Below are 21,671 nucleotides of genomic sequence, written 5' to 3'. Positions count from 1 at the left end.
ATAAAAATTGGTTAAAAGCTGTGCCTTAATTTGAAATGGCCCTATCAACATTTATCAGCTTTATTCTCGAAGTTTCCCGCACTGAAATGAGAGATGGGAAGTGGCCTACTTGTTTTCTTTCTTGTTACAGGGTCTTGCCATGTCCCCTTGCAGGCTTGGAATTTTGTGTAGCCCAGGCTACCCTCAAACTCACAGCAATCCTCCTGCCTCAACAAACTAGGTGCTGGGATTACAGGGATGAGCCCAATTAACGATGATCATTTTGATCAGAAATGGTTCTCAGGGCATTTGCATGCTGTTTTTCTAAACTCAAGATAATGGAAGCAAAACTGTATCAATAAAACCTGAGATTCTCAATAAATGGTCAGTTTGATAATACCACTAACAATTTATAGGTACCTAATCATGACTAGAGTTTACATATTACAATATCAAAATTTAAACGATTTACATATTTATCTCAACCTTGAACCTTGTGACACAGCTCATTGGATTTAAGTATAATGGCCCATTTAACAAGTGAGAAATGCAGGGGCATACAGTTACCTAAGAGGAGGCAATGCCAAGATACTGATGGAGGCACTTTGCATGTAAGGACAGTAGAAACTTAAGAAAAGCATGTACAGAAGCACATATGTCTACAGAAAATACATAAAAAATGTGTGTGAAAAAAAGATGAGCATTATGAAATTTAACATCCCAAGTTTGTATCTTTTGCATGTGGGCTGGAATTAATGACTTCAATATATCATGGCAGATATGCAGTATTCCTTCAGGGTTCATAAAGGACTGAGCATAAATCCCCATCATGTTCACCTGACTTACTTTCTAGGGGTGAGTGTGTGGGGGTTTATGGGATGGGGAGCCACCTGCAGTATCACTACCCAAAACAGCCCCAAGAAGGGCCAGGTGGTAAGGCACTGGGGCCAATGCTACACAGCTAAGCATGGATGTAGTCTTCCCCTGTTAAAAGTCTGCAGCCCTCATAAACAGTTGATGTCCACCTAATGAAAGACCCTAAACCAAAACAATTCAGATAAATTGCTCCTACATTTCAGACCCTCAGAACTGTGAGGCAAGTAACAATTTTTTTTTTAATGTCTGTTTCAAGCCAGTATAATTTGTTAGCCAGCCACAGATAGCTAGATAATATATACAATATCGTCTATAACCAGAAATGGGCTCAAGCCCAGTTTAATGACCTTCAAACACTCAGAAACAACTGCCTTGATAGAACAATAGCCAACACAAGTTATTACAGACAGAAATGAAGTTGGCAGTTTCCCAACTTGGAACACTGTCCTCTAACACAGTTAATGCTTTCAGTAACTTCTCCCAAAGCTGGAATCTATAGCTTTTAAAAATAGGGACAGAGATGAGTGCCCATTCTTTATGTTATATATCTTATTTCGGCAATGGAATTTGTTACACTTTAAGCCTCCAAAATAGCATATGACTGCTTTGAACAAAAGAGAATATTTAAATTTACATAAAACACTAAAACTAAAGTAATTTATGAGAAAAAATTTTAAAACTGCCAATAAGATAGGTGGGTTTTCACTTGTTTACAGTCTTTACATTGTTTTTATAGAGGTATGAAGAATACTGTGTTCCCATTCTTTGAAAATGTAATTAGGAAACTTTAATATGGTTTATTAGGACAAAAGAACTTTCTATTTATTTTAAATACCAAAATAACACAAAAAAACTCATTCAATATACAGTACATTTCCTACTCCCTACAAAGAACTGAATTTTCCTACATTTATATTTAAGAAACATAAGGCAAAATATCTATTCAACTCCAGAGTTTTACATATAATTGACAATAATGTAAATTTAGTGTTTTATATTTTCCTTTGTAATTGTTAAGACTCCTTAAGAACAAAGTTTTTGAGACAGAAAATAAGTTCAAAATCATTTCTATTTTAATGTACATCACACCTCTCCTTAAACACAACAGTTACTACAGAACATGGAGAGGCTAAATACCCAGCTTGGTATTACATTTGGCAGTCACACTCATCAACTAGAATAGCTTTAATTACAGGAACAAGAAGAGTCTGATTGTTGGAAAGAATAAGGACTTTATAATTACACCACAGTACATTATCCAACTTTAGGCAAGCAGGAATAGAAAACAGAGAGGCACAATAACAATAAGATGTGTACATGCTCTTCATCCAAGCAATGCTTTAGAATCTCCAGCAGTAGTTACTTTTTATAACCTAAAAATTTGGGAGACAACACGGATTCTGTTCATCTTTGAATAACCTCTAGTCCCTGAATATAATCCTTCTATTTTCTTTAAAAATGGCTGTAGGTACTAAATTATTTTGGGATCTCAAAAGTCACTCAGACTCATGATCAAAACATAACAAGTTGAAATGTGAGTAAGTAAAACAGAAACACTTTCTCTAACAAAATCACCTTCTCTCATTTTCACACAACCTAATCCTATTGCTTCTATTACATTAATGTCACCTCCAAAGAGAGAGAACAAAAACCATGCTAATATTATAGTGGGAAAGTATCTTAAGGAAAAAAAATTGGAGGAAAAAGACCACTAGTACAAAAACAAAACAAAAAAAGCAAACTACAGACTATACTGAGGGAAATGTGCAAAAGAAATGAGTAGATCTATAGAATTGTTTAGTTTCTATATATTCTTTAGAAAATTATTCTCATATTATCCATTATTTACTCTAACAAGTAACATTTACCATAATTTTACTTATTAAATTTTGAGGACTGCTACTTGTTCCTTATTAAAGAATATATCTTTCAGTCATTTTAATTTTGGCACTACATTTTAGACTATCCAAATATGACTTCTTCCTGAGTTCATCAACTCAAGTTACATACTGACTGGGATGTTGGTGCTCCTAATGAGACTCATCTCAAACCATCACCTTCTGTTGAGTTTTAGGCAAACTGAAATAAGAAGTCATTCAGTGCAGACCTATGTGGCCATGGCAATGGGTTATTTTAAGAGAACAGAGATGGAGAGAAACAAGAGACATACACTGCTCATTTTGTCAGATTCTTGAGCATCTTGAGACAGGCCCAGGAGTAATTTCACAGTTATTATAAAGGCCACAGTAAAATTTAAACAATTATATAGAAATAATAAAAATAAATATTCACACAATTACTACTTGCCAATTTTCCTAAATAAACATAAATCAACCTAAAAGAATTGTTGCCTAACCAGCAGGCAGCATATCATAAGACTCAAAACCAAAAACCAAAACAAAAGAAAAATAATTTATTAACCAGTACAGTCTAGCCAGCAGAATCAATGGTTAAGCAACTATAAAACTTTGAAGAAGTACAAAGTATTTAACTCCTAATAGATGGTATAAAAGGACACTGTCAAAAAGCTCATGCTCAAAATCTGACTTTTTACCCATAATAAATTAGAGTAGGATACTAGGAAGAAAATTCAAGCTTATAAACTTATCAGTTTGATTGGTCTGTGGTTCGAGAGTGAAAAACAATAAGTGATATTTACTTATTAGCCCTTAACACTTTACAGACACTCTATAAAGATGTTCTGACACATTTTAAGGTAGAGAGAAAATTAGTGTAATTTATGACCTACCATCACTTAAAGGCAGGCACTTATTAAAGCACCAATTTAAATGCTATTTTTTACTCCTCTTTTCCCAGCAGTAAATGTCTAAATTAAAAGAACGTGATTTTACTACGTTTATAGTTGACTCAATATTATTTTACTGGCATGAGGAACAAACCCTAACTTTAAACAGTATTACAGGCTCCAAAAACCAGGTGGAGTTTCTTATAAAAATAACCTCAACTTGACCTAAAAAAATGCTAAGGCAAAAAATTATTTGTATAATGTAGTGTAAATATAAGCTTATTATTCAACACATTTAATAGTGTTTACTAAAAAATATCATTCAGTTAAACTGAGGAAAAGTGAGTACTATAACTTGTAACTGGTTTTTCAGTATGACTATTCCCTCGTTATTTTCCTCTGCTTGTACATTATACATATAAACACAAACATTTAATACTTAATCGCACTACTCAAGCTAACTTTTTAAAAAAATCCATTATCCAAGGACATCAACTGTGCTTCTTTGGAACAAATATATATTCAAAAAACAAAGAATTAAAATTCTTTTGAACTATTTAATACCTACTAAAATTCTTTGGTGCATTTAAGTCAAAACCCAGTATGTTAATAAATTTCTGCACTCAATAACTTATTCCACTTACAGATTAAGCACTAACTGCTATATACTAAAAATTAACTTAAAATAATAAATTATACTGACAAAATAAAATATTCTCAATGAATCTAAACTTAGTCATGAGATTCAAAATTTTAAGGACCATTATAATATAAAATGATTTTAGAGTTACAGAAAGGTCAACTAAAAAGTGTATTCCTCATTTTATACTATTTGTGCCAACTTCAAAAGCATATATACATTCAGTTTGCCCAAACCTAAGTTCTTACAGCTTTGGAAATTAGAGGAAGCAGGTTAGTTTTTGTGTTTTTGTCACTTTGTTTCTAAATTGTTCAAAATAATTGTATTACTAACCTCCCAGATGGTGTTGAGATTGAGAACCTAGTGCTTGGCACATAGTAAGCAACCATGAATGCTAAGTTCTTCTTTCTATGTTAATATTTCCACTCGAGATTAAATGAAAGTATTTTCACTTTAACCTCAGATCCTTTCTCTCTAAGATGGGAAACATTATGTCCTTTATATTTAAGAACTGCTTATGAGATTCAAATAAGATAACATGTCAAAGTATTTAGAGAACAGTAAACCATATTTGAAATTTATCTACAGTAAGAACTAAATACAATTACACAATTGTATTTCACTTTACATAAGCATTATATTCCAGAAGAGTTCTATGTAAGGTAATTCTTGAAATTAAATCATATATATTTAAAGTGTTGGAATATCATGGCTGAAAGAATCCTAAATACCTTCTAAAATCAAAGTATTCTTTTTAACATGAAAATGCAATAACCTACTTTTTTGTCAACCAGTCAACCAATACACAATATACCATTTTTAGGCACACATATATACCATTTACCTTTTTATAATTCCAAAATTTTCCACATTAACTTATCTATAAGGCAGAATGTACTTTTGGGAATGAATTGTTTTCAATACAACTGAGTTTGCACTTAAAGTCTTCAGTTTGTGTTAAAAAACCATAAAGATGTATTTTAAGTCAATTTGAAAGACTATAACTCATAGTACCTCATAGTCAAGCATAATCATGTAAGTACCTCAGATATAACATTTCCACACAAAGTAAATAAGAATACTTTAAAAACAAGATATAATACTAAATTATACCTACTGGTGCTAAGATGATTACAACCAAACTTTGATAAGTGAGGCAAGACACAGATTAGCTTTATTATTTATATTAGCTACTTTGGTTAACTGCCTCAATTCTTAACTCACTCTTTGTTCTATCACCACTAATATGGCAAATGTTCCTATAAAGTACCTTCATTTCTTAAGTGCTCAACAGTTAACTTCATTACTAACTGATTACATTTTATCCCCTAAAAGTTCATTATTTTATTTGTGATTTTTTTTCACATAAGGGCCAGGCCAGACTTCATAGTTTACACACACACACAAAGTGCTTAAAGCAATTAGGAGTGTAAACAAAAATGAAATAGAAATATTTTAAAACTGCTATTTGCCAGTAGTTTATATACAAATTGCATGTTAATAATCAATCAACCCTGCCTAGTCTAACCCTCAAGCACCCTGCTAGGAAAACCTCATCCTACCTTAAGTCTTAAGTTGACTTTAAAAAAATGAAAAGTGCAAATCTTTAAAGGTATTTTATAATTTTGACAGACCTTATCCTCAGTAAAATTTGGTCAGAAATGTTTTGCGATAGCTGCTATTTCCCTTTACCAAGTCCTCAACTTTCATCTAATTTAAAAATAAAAATCAAGGAAAATTATACAGTAGGCAAATATAAAAGCAAAAATAGAAGTTATAGACTGAATGTAAATCGAGTACAAATAATAGTTTCATTCTATAAAACAAATATTAAATTAAATTAGGTGCAAATTTGAGAATGTGTTTGGCACATTTGCTAACAATGATAAATGAACTATCTAGGACTATTTTGCAGTTTCAGTCAAAGTACTGAAACCAATAACATGGTGTTCAATTGAATGTCATTAGTTAGTTGTATACAGATGCTGTGACATACTGTTTCTGAAATAATGGCAAAATACAAAAAGTGACCTGACTTTGAAGATATCTAGTTAAAACTGTCATTTTTCCACTAATGTGTCTTCAACTTGATAATTTAGACCTTTGTTTGCATTTGTTACTCATCATAGTTCAGTACAGGCAAAACCCAATTATCTGAATTTAAAAAGTTCATCCTATATTTATCTTGCTAATCTAACATTAATTAGCTTTTGGATCTCAGTATTTCAAAGGCTCAAGGTATAATGATAAACTAACATTATAGCTAGATGACAAGGCAACATATCCAAGATTTTCACATATATTCAATTCCTAATTTCAATTTTAAAACTCTAGATAAAATGATGAAGTTTAAATTTGGATTAAGAAACATTCCTAATCACAATGTACTCTTAAAGGCTACATACCTTTAAATTTGTATGCAAGATGGAAAAGACGACGAAACAAAAGAATAAAAATTTCCTAACTGCCTGTAATTCAGCATTTGAATGGCTGATGCAAGAGAACTGCCATAGGTTCATGGCCAGCCTTGACTATAGACCAAGACCCTGACTCAAAAAGACAAAAATAAAAAATAAAAACCAATCCACTGATGACTTAAATGAAAGTTAAAAAACAAAAAACTCCCTAATGTCAGCAACTAATAAATCTGAAAAGTTGGAGAACTTGTTAAATAGTTACTACTAAATAATCTTTAAAAATTGCAAAAAAAATGTATACTTCAAATATGTCAGATGTGTTCAAACAGTTACATGTTCAGTCAAAAAAACACATCCTTACATCCTTTTCTTGATTTGAAATTGCTCTGAGCACTAGAAAAACTAGAAAAAAAATGAAAATAGCAGTCCCACCAATTTAAATACCAGGAGCTACTGGCTATTAGCACATAACCATCAACCTGTGCGGAATGTTTCCTCATGAATGGTGCTCACTAGTGGACATATTTTGAACAGCAGTAGTGTTATCAAGGCCCAGTAATGTTCCAAGATAAGACTGTTCTCTGGGATCTAGCATTTGTTCAGGTCGGACTGGATGAACTATATTTGCAGGCTGAGGAGTAAGAGTATATTTTTCCAGAAAAGCTAAATCAGCTGCCCGAGGGTAATCAGTTGATTGTGGCTGTGGTGACAGGATCTCATGGGAAGATGGCGGAAGGGTGGTAGTATGATGCACCAGATCACTGGGTGTGTCAGGCATCTGAACTGGAACCAATGTTACTGGAACACACACTTCAGCAGACACATTCTGTAACATAGTCTTGGCTTCTGACTGATAAACTTTGGGTTGGTCTAAGTATTGTTTTGTTTCTGTTTGAAAGATTTTATCATCAGATGAGTACTCTACTGGCAAGGACACAATCTTTTCCTCAGAAGTACTGAGAGAATCATCAGGAGATTTTATTCCATGAACATGGTCAATATGGTATTTCAGCTTGTCTTTCCGCTTAAATGTTGCATTGCAGTGCTGACAGTTGAAAGGTCGGGCATCAGAATGAATAACCAGGTGCTTTGTTAAAGTTTTCTTAATTCTAAAAGACTGATTGCAAATTTGACACTTGTATGGTTTCTCACCTGCATGAACAACAACAAAAAGATCTGTTTATTTATTTATTTGCAAACAGGGAAAGAGAGACAGACAGACAGACAGAGAGAAAATGGGCACACCAGGCCCTCCAGTCACTGAAAATGAACTCCACATGCATGTGCCACTTTGTACATCTGGTTTTACGTGGATACTAAGGAAGTGAACCCAGGTCATTAGGCTTTGCAGGCAAGCACCTTAACTGCCAATCCACCTCTCCAGCTGCAAAAAAGCCCTGTAATCATAAATATGTTGGATTTTATTAATATACTTGCCATTTTAAACAGAATCCTTTAAAAATAACAAAGAAAATTGATATCAAACTTGTAACTATGACAGAAGCAATTCCAAAGTTGAGTCCATTCCTAGCATAGAAGGCCCTCAATTCAGAAAAGAATTCTTAAGTAAAATCTTTCTCTAAAGAATGTAACAAACAACCACTCATATTTTATACAAGTATATGCACATGGTTCAATAAAGCTGAATAGTTCAAATTCTTCTTAATAGAGTGTGTGTGTGTGTGTACAGCTTTGCCAATTTTACACACCAGATAATTCAAGAAATATATTATTTCCCAAGTCATTTTGTGAGACTGATATAGTTAGTTACTACAATAAAGCTCATCAAGAGCATTATAAAGAAAATATATATGCATTATGTTTCATGAACACAGACCAACAAAACACCACAAATATAAGCAAAGAGAATTCACCTACATAGGATAACATGCTATAAACCATATGAATTACATCCTGTATCCATGACAAGATGAGCAAGTTAATATATCATTAATAAGATAATGCATCAGGAATCTATCTGGGTTTATACCAGAAATGCCAGGTTTAGCAATCAAAAATCAATGTAATTTACCACATTAATATAATTTCAACACCATGACTACCTTCATACAGGCACAGAATGATAAAATTAAACATCTGATAGTCAGGATCTAGAAATAGATGGTAATTTCTTTAAATGAGCAACAATCTCGCAAAATGTCTATAGAAAACATCACACTTCATTGTGAATTAATGGAAAGCTTTTCCTTTGGGTTTGGAAATAGAACAAGGATGTCCACTATCAATATTTCTGTCTGTATACAACTAGAGATGGAAACGAAGCTATTTGTACTCTACTTTGTAAAAATAAATAAATAAATAAAGTGACCTGTGGGATGACTCAAAAGGCACCAGAGTGCTGAGAAGATATAACAGAGGAGTGCTCAGCACTGAAACATATATATCACACCTTCAAAGGCTCAGAGTCCATTGTGAAAGAGGTGGTGGGAAGAATGTAAGAGACAAAGGAAGGATAGAACTCTTTACAAAGCACTCTTCCAGACACAAAAATAGCCTGGATATCCTTGACTTCACAGTGTCTGGCAAAACCTACACAACACAAGTATAATAGGAGGAAAAGATGATAACGTCAAAATGAAAGACAGGCTGACTGAGACGGGGAGGGCATATGATGCAGAATGGAGCTGTGAAGGGAAAAGTGAAGGGAGGAGGGAAGTATCATGGTTTACTGTTTATAATTATGGAAGTTGTCAATAATAAAAGAAGGAAAACAAAAAAGGCATAAAGAAGAAAATTATCATTATTCATACATGACCTGTTTATATGCCTAGAAAGTGTTTTTAAAACTAGAGAAAAATTTTACAATTTACTAGAGGAATTTACCAAGCATACTGAATCATCAATATATAACCAACTGTATTTCCACATGCTATTATACCTTTTAAAAATATAAAAATACAATTCAAAGTTCTGTACTAAAACATAAAATTCCTAGGTACAATACAATAGAAGATGTAAAAATATTTACACTCAAAATTAGAAGATATCTTTGAGAAAAAAGTTTACAAATTAATGGAAGCATATTTAGTACTCCTGGACTGCACACCTAAGTATTGTAAAGAAAACCAATTAAGGAAAAACTAACTGTACATTCAACACCCATCCCAGCATATGGACATTAATAATATGGGCCAAAGACAAAGCAGAATTCTACCACCAGATAACAAAGCCTTTTGTAACACCACAATAATCTACATGCAGTAGTATGAGTGCAAATACATATATACCATTCTATAATAAAAGAACAGAGTCCAAACACAAACTACACTTAATGATGAATCACTTAAAGTCACCAGAAGTACAATGAGACAGGGAAAGTCTTTCCATTAAATAGCATGAAAGCAACTATACAATCACACATAAAAGAATTTTCAATTTTACTTAGGAATAAATAGAAACATATTTAAGACACATAGACCTATAAATCTTAAAGAAACATTACAACTTTGAAATTCAGAATCAATGTTCACTGAAAAACACAATTTTGAGATTCAAAAAATAAGGCACCAAGTAAGGTATCTAAATATATGCATACAACAATGGACCAACATGAAAAACACAGGAAGAATTCTAAAAGACAATCTGGGGTTACAAAGATGACTCAGTCCAGTAAAAACATCTGCGGTACAAGATAAGGACTCGAGTTCAGATCCCCAGCTCCCACATAAATGCAGGGCATGGTGGTACATGCCTGTTATCCCAGCATGCACAAAGTGGAGACACTGGCTAACACCAACCAAAGCCATGAGTTCTGGGTTCAGTGAGAGACCCTGTCTCAATAAGGAAGGTAGAATATGGTAGAGGGAGACATCCAATGTCAACTGACAACCTCCAGATACATGTACAAACACAGGCACACACACATATGAACATGCATTCATATGTACATGTACATGTATACAAACATGCAATGCAAAATATAAATTTAAAAAGAAGCATAAACTAATTAAAATGAGCAGCAGAATTACTCTGGAATCTCATAAAAAAGAATATCCAACTGGCTGATAAGAATATGAATATGGGGGGCTGGAGGGATTGCTTAGTGGTTATGGCTTTTGCCTGCAAAACCAAAGGACCCAGGTTCGACTCCCTAGGACCCATGTTAGCCAGATGCACAAGGTGGCACACACATGTGGAGTTCATTTGCAGTGGCTGGAGGCCCTTGCACGGCCATTCTCTCTCGCCCCCTTCCCCTCTTTCTCTGTTAAATAAATAATTCTTTTATTCTTGTTAAATAATAATTCTTTTAAAAAAAAAGAATATGAATATGGGAAGGTTTCAATATCACCACTACTCATCTATGAGATAAAAATAAATATTGCTTTCAGGTACTGTTAATTAGCTATCAGGCAGATTTAAAAAGGGGGTGGGCTGGAGAGATGGCTTAGCGGTTAAGCGCTTGCCTGTGAAGCCTAAGGACCCCGGTTCGAGGCTCGGTTCCCCAGGTCCCATGTTAGCCAGATGCACAAGGGGGCGCACGCGTCTGGAGTTCGTTTGCAGAGGCTGGAAGCCCTGGCGCACCCATTCTCTCTCTCTCCCTCTATCTGTCTTTCTCTCTGTGTCTGTCGCTCTCAAATAAATAAATAAATAATTTTAAAAAAATGTTTAAAAAGGGGGCATCATCAAATGCTGATGCAGCAAGTAAAATTGTCTGAATGTTGTTAATATATAAATGGACACAAGTACTTTAATAAAATGTTCAGCCACGTATATTAAAGTAGAAAATATGAATATCTTGTGAGCCAGGAATCCCAGATACACACATAGGAGAAAATAATGCATGTGTATGAAAAGACATGGACAAGAATATGCAAAAACAAATCGATACTCATAATACAATCAAGTAAATGAAGCCAGTATCCATCAAAGTAAAATGGATAAGTATGGTATCTTTACATGCTAATGAAAATAAACAAACCACTGGCACAGAAATCACACATATAATAAGGAATCAAAGAAGCTAGACTCTAACACACACACACACACACACACACACACACACACACACACAAAGTAGACACTCTGAGATTCCACTTTGTGAAATTTAAGTAGGCAAAACCGATTTTTTTTGTAATAAAACAGTCATAACTTTTCAATGAGATTACTGCTGACTGGTAGGGACCATAGAAGCTTGCTTCTAGTATTCCAGTAGATATTATTATGAGTGGTGACTAAAATTGATATAATCTTTCTAAACACAAATTGAGTTATTGAGATTTGTATACTTTGTATGCTGTTCTTCAATACAAATACTTAAAAGACAATTCACCTTGAATTTAAAATTTAATCAAAGCTAATATCAAGTCCTAAATCTGTTGTCAAATTAATGCACGACATTTCTGTTAAGACAACTATTGAAGCCTAAATACAATCAGTAGTCTGAGACTCACACAAGCAAAACCCATAGATGAGAACCTGCCACACATAGAAGAAAATCTTAGCAACTTCCCAAGAAGTTCTCTGGTTATGCAGTGTGAATAAATGAAATAGAGGATAGTCCTAGAACATGATAAATATATTCATTCAACAGATGTTTACTAAGAACAAATTATTTGTAAGTCAGTCTACATACTGATTAAATCTAAAATAAGAAGTGTACTGACCTAGGCCCAAACTGAAACTAATCCATATTATACCTTTTCTGTGGAAAGGACTTATGAGAAAATCTAGTGAAGTTGATTCTAAAACATAAAAATTTAGTAATATAAATACTGCACCAAGTATATTATAACTAAGTATATTATAACTAAAGAAAAAGAATCTAGAGATTAAAATCTTAAAATCTTTTCTGGTCAGAAATGAGGCTCTGGAGAGTAAAGATGGTCCAGTATCCATTTTTACCTAGTTAAATGGTACCACAAAATCACCACCTACTTTGGTAATTTTATTTCGGCTTTACTTCCTAGACGAGGTCATCCAACACTGTAAACATTAAGATCACATTCCCTGGAAGGGAAATTAATGAGCTGACATCTGGGCTAACTTATTTCACAGCCATCATGAACTAGAATGCGATCCCTCACAGATAAAACTGAGTATTTAGATCTTGGAAACTAAGTAGTTTTCGGAAAAGTCACTCTCTATTAAGTTCTATCTAGGTATCATATTCATCATTTTAGAAGTTGTGAAACTATAGCCTTTAAGTCAAATTTAAGCTACTGCCTTCTTTTTAGTGTTACTGGCACATAGTTGCATGAATCTGTTAACTGTCTAGGGCTATTTTCATGCTACAATAGCAGTTAAATGACTGTGACCAAAACAACCTGGTTTGATTAAGCCAAAAGCATCTATTATCTGGCCCTTTATAATGTTTGCTAACACTTGCTTTAGGTTATTTCAATGTAATTATGCATCCATAAATGAAATTCTTTGTGAAAAAGAACTTTAAAAATGTTATTTCTGGCTGGAGGTGTGGTTTAACAGTAAAGGTGCTTGCCTATGAAGCCTAAGGACCCATGTTCAATTCCCCAGTACCCATGTAAGCCAGATGCACAAGATAGCACATGCATCTGGAGTTCCTCTGCGGTGGCTGGAGGCCGTGGCATGTCTATTCTCATTCTCTTGTCTCTCTTCTGTCTCTTACTGCTTGAAAATAAATAAATAAAGTCAGGTCAAGGACAACATGAAGACATTTAATATGTCCTTTGAAATGTAACATTTATTCCCAAGGATCATAAAGCAAAATTTAGAAAATGATAAATGTTTGGAATATAATTAAAGTATCCATCCATAAGCCATACAAAGATGACTATACAGATAACTTGGTGTACAAGACAATCAAGTGATATTTAAGTTATACTTTTAAAGGAGAAGAAAAAAATTAAAAATAACAAAAGCCTTGAGAAACCATAAAACAAAAAAAGGAGTCATGAAACATAAGTAATTCCCAAAGGGGGAAAAATGCTACCAATATTTTAAAACATGAGAAGCAGAAGTCTTAAAGAATACAAAATTAGAACACTACTTATCATGACAGGAACTTTAGTATTATAAGTAAAAATCCTAAGTTTAACAAATGGCATACATGGGTACATACTGCTTCTGAATAATCACAGAAACACACATATAAACTGTACTTTTAAATTTTACCTGAATGTGTCCGAAAATGCATTTCCAAACTTGATTTTCCTTTAAATATTTTCTTACAAACATCACATTGATGAAATGTTGCTTTATATCTAAGAAAATAAGTAGGTTTTTTAAGTACAGAGCTTGCCTATTATTGTTTTTCCTTCAACTGTTTAACAAGCAACCCTTAGACTTAAACTTGAAACTGCCTCAAAATAGTTAACTAGTAAATGCACAGGAAAAATGAGAGACAAAAACATATAACTGCTGGGCTAAGGGCATACAGAACACAAAATTCTGTAGAACTACTCTATATTTTAATGAAATGATATATACAAGACCTGAAAAACAAATGTACACGAAAGAGACTAAGCTTCACTTTAAGAAAATTATAACTTAAATAGATGCTGAGCATAATTAAACGAAATTGTACAACTTCAAATTCTTCATTCATCAAAGCTGACACATAAATTAAAACTCTTTCATTTCTACATATTTAATAAAGCTACAATTGGTCCAAAAGTTAACATAGTAAAGCAGCATAACAGAGTGCTTGGTAAATATTTATGCATTAATAAGCACAAAATGTTATTGTAAGAACTAAGATAGTAAAATGAAGAACACTTCAAGGAAAGTTCATGTCTGCCACTTCCATGCCTTTAAAGCAATTAAAAATATGGAGGAAAATACTGTGCATGTGTGTATATGCAAACACATGTATGTGGAGGCCATTGGAAAACTGAGTGTCATTATTCCTATTGTTTTTTGAGACAGGGTTTCTCACTAGCCTGGAACTCTCCAGGTGTACTGGCCTGTGAGCCCAGAGACCCACTTGTCTCCACACACCTTGCACTGGGATTACAAGTGTGTACCAACAATCCGGGTATATTTTTAAGGTGGGTTCCAATGATCAAATTCAAGTCTTCATTCTTGTGAGGAAAGCACTTCACTAACTATGCTATCTCCTTGGCCCTCAGTTCTCTTTAAGACTAGAGAAATTATGGAAACTAAAGAAAGACAGCTGGTTAACTTATCTGCAATTAAACAAAATGAACAATAAAGTCTAACTTTTCTCTAATCAAGACTCAGTGTAATAATTGTGAGAAATACTATTTTTCACTTACTTTTGCCACACTTTCTCTCCAAGATGTACACTTTTGTAATGAACAGTGAGGTGATCTCTACGACCAAAACATTTTCCACATTCTTCACACTGATGAGCTTTTTCACCTAAAAACAAACACCCAAATATTTTCAACAAAATGTTCATTTCAGTTTTGTTTTCTTTTTTCGCCAGAAACAAATAACAAAACAGTTAAATCATATGAAGAAAAAAGAAAAGTAAAGCCAACCTGTAATCAACATTTTCTCAAGTATCTTTTCTCAGAAATCCATACCTAATTTCATAGATTATATTCTTTCTACATTTTGAGAAAAAAAAAAATCAGTATCCTCTGTTGTAGACTTTAACCCTTACCTTTTATTACACTGGAACAAGATAAGTAAAATTACTGCAAAACCTTATTAAAAGCTATTAGGAATATATGTTTATGATATAAATTGTCTATTATATAAAACACCTCAGGGCTGAAGAGATGGCCTAGCAGTTAATGCACATGCCTACAAAGCCAAAGGATCCAGGTTTGATTCCCCACTACCCATGTAAACCAGATGCACAAAGTGGTGCATGCATCTGGAGTTCATTTGTAGTGGCTAGAGGCCCTGGTACACCCATTTTCTCTCTCCATCTACCTCCTTCTCTCACTGTTAAATGCATAATTTAAAAAAATGCCTCATATAAACATATATTAAATTCAGGTGAGACTATTTTATTGTTTAGAAAAAGGCCCTAAACATTTTCAGATCTTTGAACTATACTTTAAAATGTTTTTATCTGTGAGGATTTCTTGCATTTGTACAATGAGCCAAAACACAAATCTAACAAAAGTTTTAGACAATTAACTATTTTTACATTTAGTTACAAATATCTGGTCTTCAAACATCACTGTCTCAATACCAATATGCAATTAATGCACATGAACTCTAGAACTGAGATTTTAGAATTATCTTTCTAGAAATGAAAATGCTTATTCTAATGAAAAATGTAATCAGTCTTTTCTAAATATCTCTTAAAGGTACTAATGATTGCAATTTACCTCACCAAGATCATTTAAGAAAATAATTATCTGTCATATGCTTTATATTTAAATTTTTATAACAATAATGATAATCACCTGTTCTACTGTGCTCACAGAGATGGTTCTTTCCCTTTACCGTGCACACATACTTGGCTCTCTTAGCACTTTGTGAACATCAATCTGAGAGGAAAATATGAAAGAAATCCCCAGAATAGGAAAATTATAAATATAGTTTAAAGATCTGAAATTGATCAGGATTATTAAAGTACTCTTTCCAAAGATAAGGTTTCAAAATTTATTATAACATAAGTTTTTAACACACAATCCTAACCATTGCACTTTAAAACAACAAGCTTTCACCAACTTCTCAAGTATAGTAAAAATGAGAAATAACACTGTTTTCCCTTGAGGGAAGTGCTAAATAGTATTACTACATATAAGACCATGATATACAAGGTATACATGATACATAAAATTCAACTTGCTGGGTGTGGTGGCACATGCCTTTAACCCCAGCACTCAGGAGGCTGAGGTATGATGATTACTGTGAGTTCAAGGCCAGCCTGAGACTACATAGTGCATTCAGGTCAACCAGGGTTAGAGTAAGACCCTACCTCAAAAAAACAATAAATAAATAAAAACAAAAAACAAACAACAAACAACAAAAAAAACAGAAAAAAAGCAATTTTAAAATATGTTTTATAGTCATAAAGGATGTACAAATGACTCAAATTTCAGAGACCATGGCCTAAAATTATTTCCCTTTTCTGAGACACTTTCACAGAAAGGATTTTAAAGCCATTATTATAAAGGGGTGGTCAACAAATGCCAAACCACACCTAACATAAACATAAAGCAGTATTATGCTCTTAATAGTGTTTCTTAAAACAATTTTGAAAATAGTAAAACAAAGTATTACTTACCAGAATGTATTTTTTTGTGTTTTGTAAGATGGTCATGACGAATAAATGTTTTCCCACATTCATCACATTCATATCTTTTGTCATCATGATGTACACGTAAGTGAAGTCTGTTAAGATAAAAGATCACTGAAACTAGTGATGCAGAATCAAGATGCTTGACAATGTATAAATAATGAATAAAAAATGAACAGGGGTTAGCTATTCAACCAACTTCATATATTATGGGCTCTATATCTATGTCTAAGAGTCCTCAGTCATTTAGATAAATGATCCCATATTTCCTATCCACCTCTTCTAAAAGAAGAAAGGAGTTCTGGATATTTATTCCCAATCTTCCTTTTGTAGATTTCTTACATCTTAGATGTTAAATCTACCACTGACTTTGCCCAGTGTCTGGAGTTGCTATCTGAGTAGACAAGTCTCAAAGAGATCAGAATTAGAAATATTTAGGAATCAGAATTTTAAAAAATGGAATTAGTAAACAAAGGACTAAATATATGACAAAGTCAGAAAACTACAAAAGTAAGTAATTGAGGCTTTGCTCTGTTCTGGACAACTGATACCACTTCAAAACTGGTAGCTAAGAATTTACTATATTACAAAAACCTCAACTTTAAAAAATTACGTTTTCCTACTTTTCTTCATACTGATTATAAATGGTGCTTTATAGTGACTCAAAACCAGACAAAATTCAATTAGCTTGAATCATTTTTCTTCCCTCAATCTTCTATCTCTATCCATCCAAGTGAAAGGAATAGTTGTCCCACTCAAGTAACTAAAACAAGTTGTTGCTTCTACTGGAATTGAAACCATCAAGTGACTAGACTACATTTTCAGACAATATCCTGTGTAAGCTGGCTGAAGAGATGGCTCAGTGGTTAAAAGCACTTGCTTGCAAAGCCTACTGGCCTGTGAATTCCCCCAGTACCCATGTAAATCCAGATGCACAAAATGGTGCATGCTTCTGGAGTTCATTTACAGTGGCAAGAGGTCCTGGGACACCATTCTCTCTTTTTCTCTCTGTCTTTCAAATAAATAAATACAACTTTTTAAAACAGGATAATATTAAAGTTTTAAAGTTAAAATTATAGAGAGCATTAATACAATTAAAAGTATAGAGACTTCTTAATAAGAACCTTTTTATTTGTTTAAGGAAAAATCAATTTTCACAAAATGAAAACATGGCCAGACATTCACACATAAAAGCAAATAAGCAGGGCGGGAGAGATGGCTCACTGGTTAAGGCACTTGTCTGCAAAGCCAAAGGATCCATATTCGATTCCCCAGATCCTATGTAAGACAGATGCACAATGGGGTGCATGCATCTGGAGTTCATTTGCAGTGGCTGGAGGCCCTGGAGCGCACACACCTCTCTCTCCCCCCCTATTTCTGTTTCTCTCTCTCAAATAAATAAATAAAAGTAAAATATTATTTAAAAAAGCAAAGTATAATTAATGTACAAAAGACGTTCTAAAACCAAGGGTCCCACAGTATTTAACAGTGTCATATTTTCATACTAAAAAATCTTTCTATAATGGAGAATAAAAAAATATACCAAGCTTAGGACCCAGAGCTTTACTATACTCCCACCCATTAAAAAAAGAATCAAATAAGTAGATAATAACCCAGTAAAGACTTGAGCAAAGTTTGTAGTGAAGAAGCATTTAATAATATTTTCTCTACATAATGCAGATAATATCTGAAATTGGAGGATAAAAACCTACTAAAGTTTTGTACAACCATGCATAACATAAAAGTTAGAAACACTGTAATTAAACAAAGGAATTATAATACAACAGAATTAAACACGAGATGCAAATTTACCTCATTGAATAGAGGGAATTAGCTTTACTTACCTGTATGAGCTTCCATGACGAAAACTTTGCCCACAGATACTACAAAGATGAGGCTTCTCTCCACTATGGATTCTCAAATGTTCTTTCAAAGTAGTCCTGTGTTTAAAAGAAAAATACATACATACACACATATACAATGTATATATAAAAAGTTCCTCTTTTGAAGGCAGGATCTCATTCTAGTTCAGGCTAACCCGGAATACACTGTATAGCCAAGGCTGGCCTCAAAATGATAGCAATCCTCCTACCTTACCCTCCCAAGTACTGGGATCACAGATGTGATCTACCATGCCCAGCTTTAAGGTTCTTTTAACACAAATGTACATACTAAATATAAATTTCCCCAAAACATAAGGATGGTATTTCCAGCTAACAGGACTTGGTCAATTTTTCTTTCTCCTAAAATATTCTTGCTCCTTAATGGACTATCATTAGTATACTTTGTATGACTCCTTTTAAAAGAGTAAACTTTTAAAATTAATGTTAATTCAGAGATTTTATTGTATGGTTTAAGTGAACTTTGAAGAAATAGGTAAAATTAGCTGGGCCTGGTGGTGCATGCCTTTGATCTTAGCACTCGGGAGGCAGAGGTAGGAGTACTGGCCGTAAGTTCGAGGACATCCTGAGACTACATAGTGAATTCCAGGTCAGCCTGAGCTACAGCGAGACCCTACCTCAGAAAACAAAACAAAAAACAAACAAACAAACAAACAAAAAGTTGGTAAACTTAGGTAATGAATTAGGTAAAACTGAAGTCAACTTTACTGGAGAAGAATTTAGTTATTTAGACTTCCTTTCAAATTTGTCCTCAATACAAGTTTTAAAAATGGTTCAAGGCAAAGAAACCAATATAGGCATTTCTAAGTTTTAAGTGCTGACCAGAAAAAGTAATACACAAAATTATTGCTATGCCTAAGTCTTCCAGACCAGTGACCCAGGCTGATGAGGAAGCTACTGTCTAACTATTACCACTAATCAGAGCTGGTAAAGGAAGAGTCTATTGTCTGACCATGACTATTGATCAAAGGTTAGTAAGGGTCTATTGTCTAACCATGAGCACTGCAAGTACTAACATCCCTGGAGTTACAATGTTCACAAGTCCTCACATATGTAAGATGCTAGGTAAAAATGGACACAGACATTTAGGAGGAGGGATGTGCAAGGCAAATGTGATTGACTCTGCAAGATTGGCTGGTTTTCAATTCAAGGCCTCTAGCAGGTGATTTGAAAAGGCTGAATATGAGATGAAGGTAGAGCTCTTCCAGGAGATGGTGCTCTTCTACATGCCCCACCAAGACCTGACAAGTGAGTTTACAGGTTATCAGCTCTGAGGAATCCACCCCCAGTACATTTCTAGACCCCTAAATATAAGGTTACATTTGTTTTTAGGTTAGTTTGATTTTTTATTTTTACAAAAAGTACTGTAAGAAGAAAAATCAATTTGTAATTCATATTAGTGTAACTTTTTAACTCATAAATGTAACATACTTATTTTCCATCATATTCATCACTAACTTTAAGAAAATAGTATTTATACTTCTCTTCAGATTATGTAACTTGGTGTACATCTTTTTTTTTTTTTTTTTTGAGACATTGTCTCAAAACATACAACCTGCTGGGTATAATGGTGCATACCTTTAATCCCAGCACTTGGGATACAGAGGTAGGAGGATCACTGTGAGTTCAAGGCCAGTCTGAGACTACATGATGAATTCTAGGTCAGCCTGGGCTAGAGTGAAACCCTACCTAGAAAAAAAAAAAAAATCTTCCTGTCTCAGTCTCCCGAGTGTTAGAACTAAAGGCATGTGCAATTATGGTTGGCTGTAGAAAGACACAAAATTTATATATATCCTAAAAGAAAAGTATTAAAACACAGACTAAGAATCAAATCTTTACCATATGTTACAATGCCTCCACATTCTTCTCCCTAATCTCATACTTTTTTCCCTCAGAAATAACCATCTATGTTCACCAGGCCTCTATATTTTATTCCACACATATGCCACTAAACAATGTATCATGTGCTTTGGAAAGCTGAGTTGCAAGTATAATTCTAACAATATTGCCACTATAAAATATCTATAAAGTAATATAACCAGGGAGTCCAGATACAGTCTAACTGGAGTTTTTCAGAGTTAACAAGCTGTTCTAGCATGTCAGTAGATGAAGTGATAAATATACATATAAAACCAATCCTCTAAATCTGCAAATGCTGACTACTTGACTTTCATAATATTTTACATTCTTTGTTTTTTTTTTACATTTTAATATTTTATTTTTATTTGAGAGAGAGGGGCAGATAAGAGTACAAGAGAGAATGAGTGCACCAGGGCTTTTAGCTACTGCAAATGAACTCCAGATGCATGTGCCCACTTGTGCATTTGGCTTACGTGGGTCCTGGGGAATTGAACCAAGGTCCTCAGGCTTCAGAGGCAATCAAATGCCTTAACCACTAAGCCATTTCACCAGCCTGCTTCTATTCATTTTAAATTAAAGCATAATTCAAATATTTTGTCTTGAGTACTCTACCCCTTATAAGCCAATTATAAACATTATAATTATTATTACATAAAATGCTAAAATTTTTCTTAGTATGCAAATAGTTGTTTACCTTTCTCGTACTGATTTCCCACAAATAAAGCAAGTCCATTTCCTCTTTCCACCATGAGTACATTCTATATGGCGTTTCAAATTTCCAGTATCATTGAACTGGCGACCACAGATATCACATGGAAAGGGACCTAAAAAGTTGCATTCATTTGAAGTTTAAAGATTGATAGCAAGTTATGTTTAGTAATAACTTTATACCTATCATTTCCAGCAATGGTACAAGAAAACCTATAACACACTGAACTAGTTTACGCTTCTAAACTGCTTATTCCTAGAAGGCCAGTACAATCATTTCTAGTCCCTTCAGCTAACTACAGGTTTTACATCTAAAATATGTACAATAATCCCTTGAGGGCTAGAGAGATGGCTTAGCAGTTAAGCTGCTTGCCTGTGAGGC

The 21,671-nt window shown here is 33.7% G+C and overlaps 1 protein-coding gene across 3 annotated transcripts in view; it reads right to left on the bottom strand.

The window, feature by feature from the left end:
- Positions 1-1,906: 1,906 nt before the first annotated feature.
- Positions 1,907-21,671, bottom strand: part of Zbtb41 (zinc finger and BTB domain containing 41) — a 36,114-nt gene continuing 16,349 nt past the window's right edge. For all 3 annotated transcript variants that reach the window (XM_045151974.1, XM_004659527.2, XM_045151969.1), the window contains exons 6-11: positions 21,276-21,405; positions 18,665-18,760; positions 16,809-16,915; positions 14,872-14,977; positions 13,769-13,857; positions 1,907-7,810 (exon numbers count right to left, since the gene is read on the bottom strand). In XM_045151974.1, coding sequence (XP_045007909.1) covers positions 7,155-7,810; positions 13,769-13,857; positions 14,872-14,977; positions 16,809-16,915; positions 18,665-18,760; positions 21,276-21,405 — 1,184 coding nt within the window. In that variant the 3' untranslated portion in view covers positions 1,907-7,154. The remainder of the gene's footprint in view (positions 7,811-13,768; positions 13,858-14,871; positions 14,978-16,808; positions 16,916-18,664; positions 18,761-21,275; positions 21,406-21,671) is intronic.

This window comes from Jaculus jaculus, chromosome 1 (genome assembly GCF_020740685.1).
Source record: "Jaculus jaculus isolate mJacJac1 chromosome 1, mJacJac1.mat.Y.cur, whole genome shotgun sequence".
In the NCBI taxonomy this organism is placed as follows: Eukaryota; Metazoa; Chordata; class Mammalia; order Rodentia; family Dipodidae; genus Jaculus; species Jaculus jaculus.
This window is presented reverse-complemented; position numbering and strand designations above follow the sequence as displayed.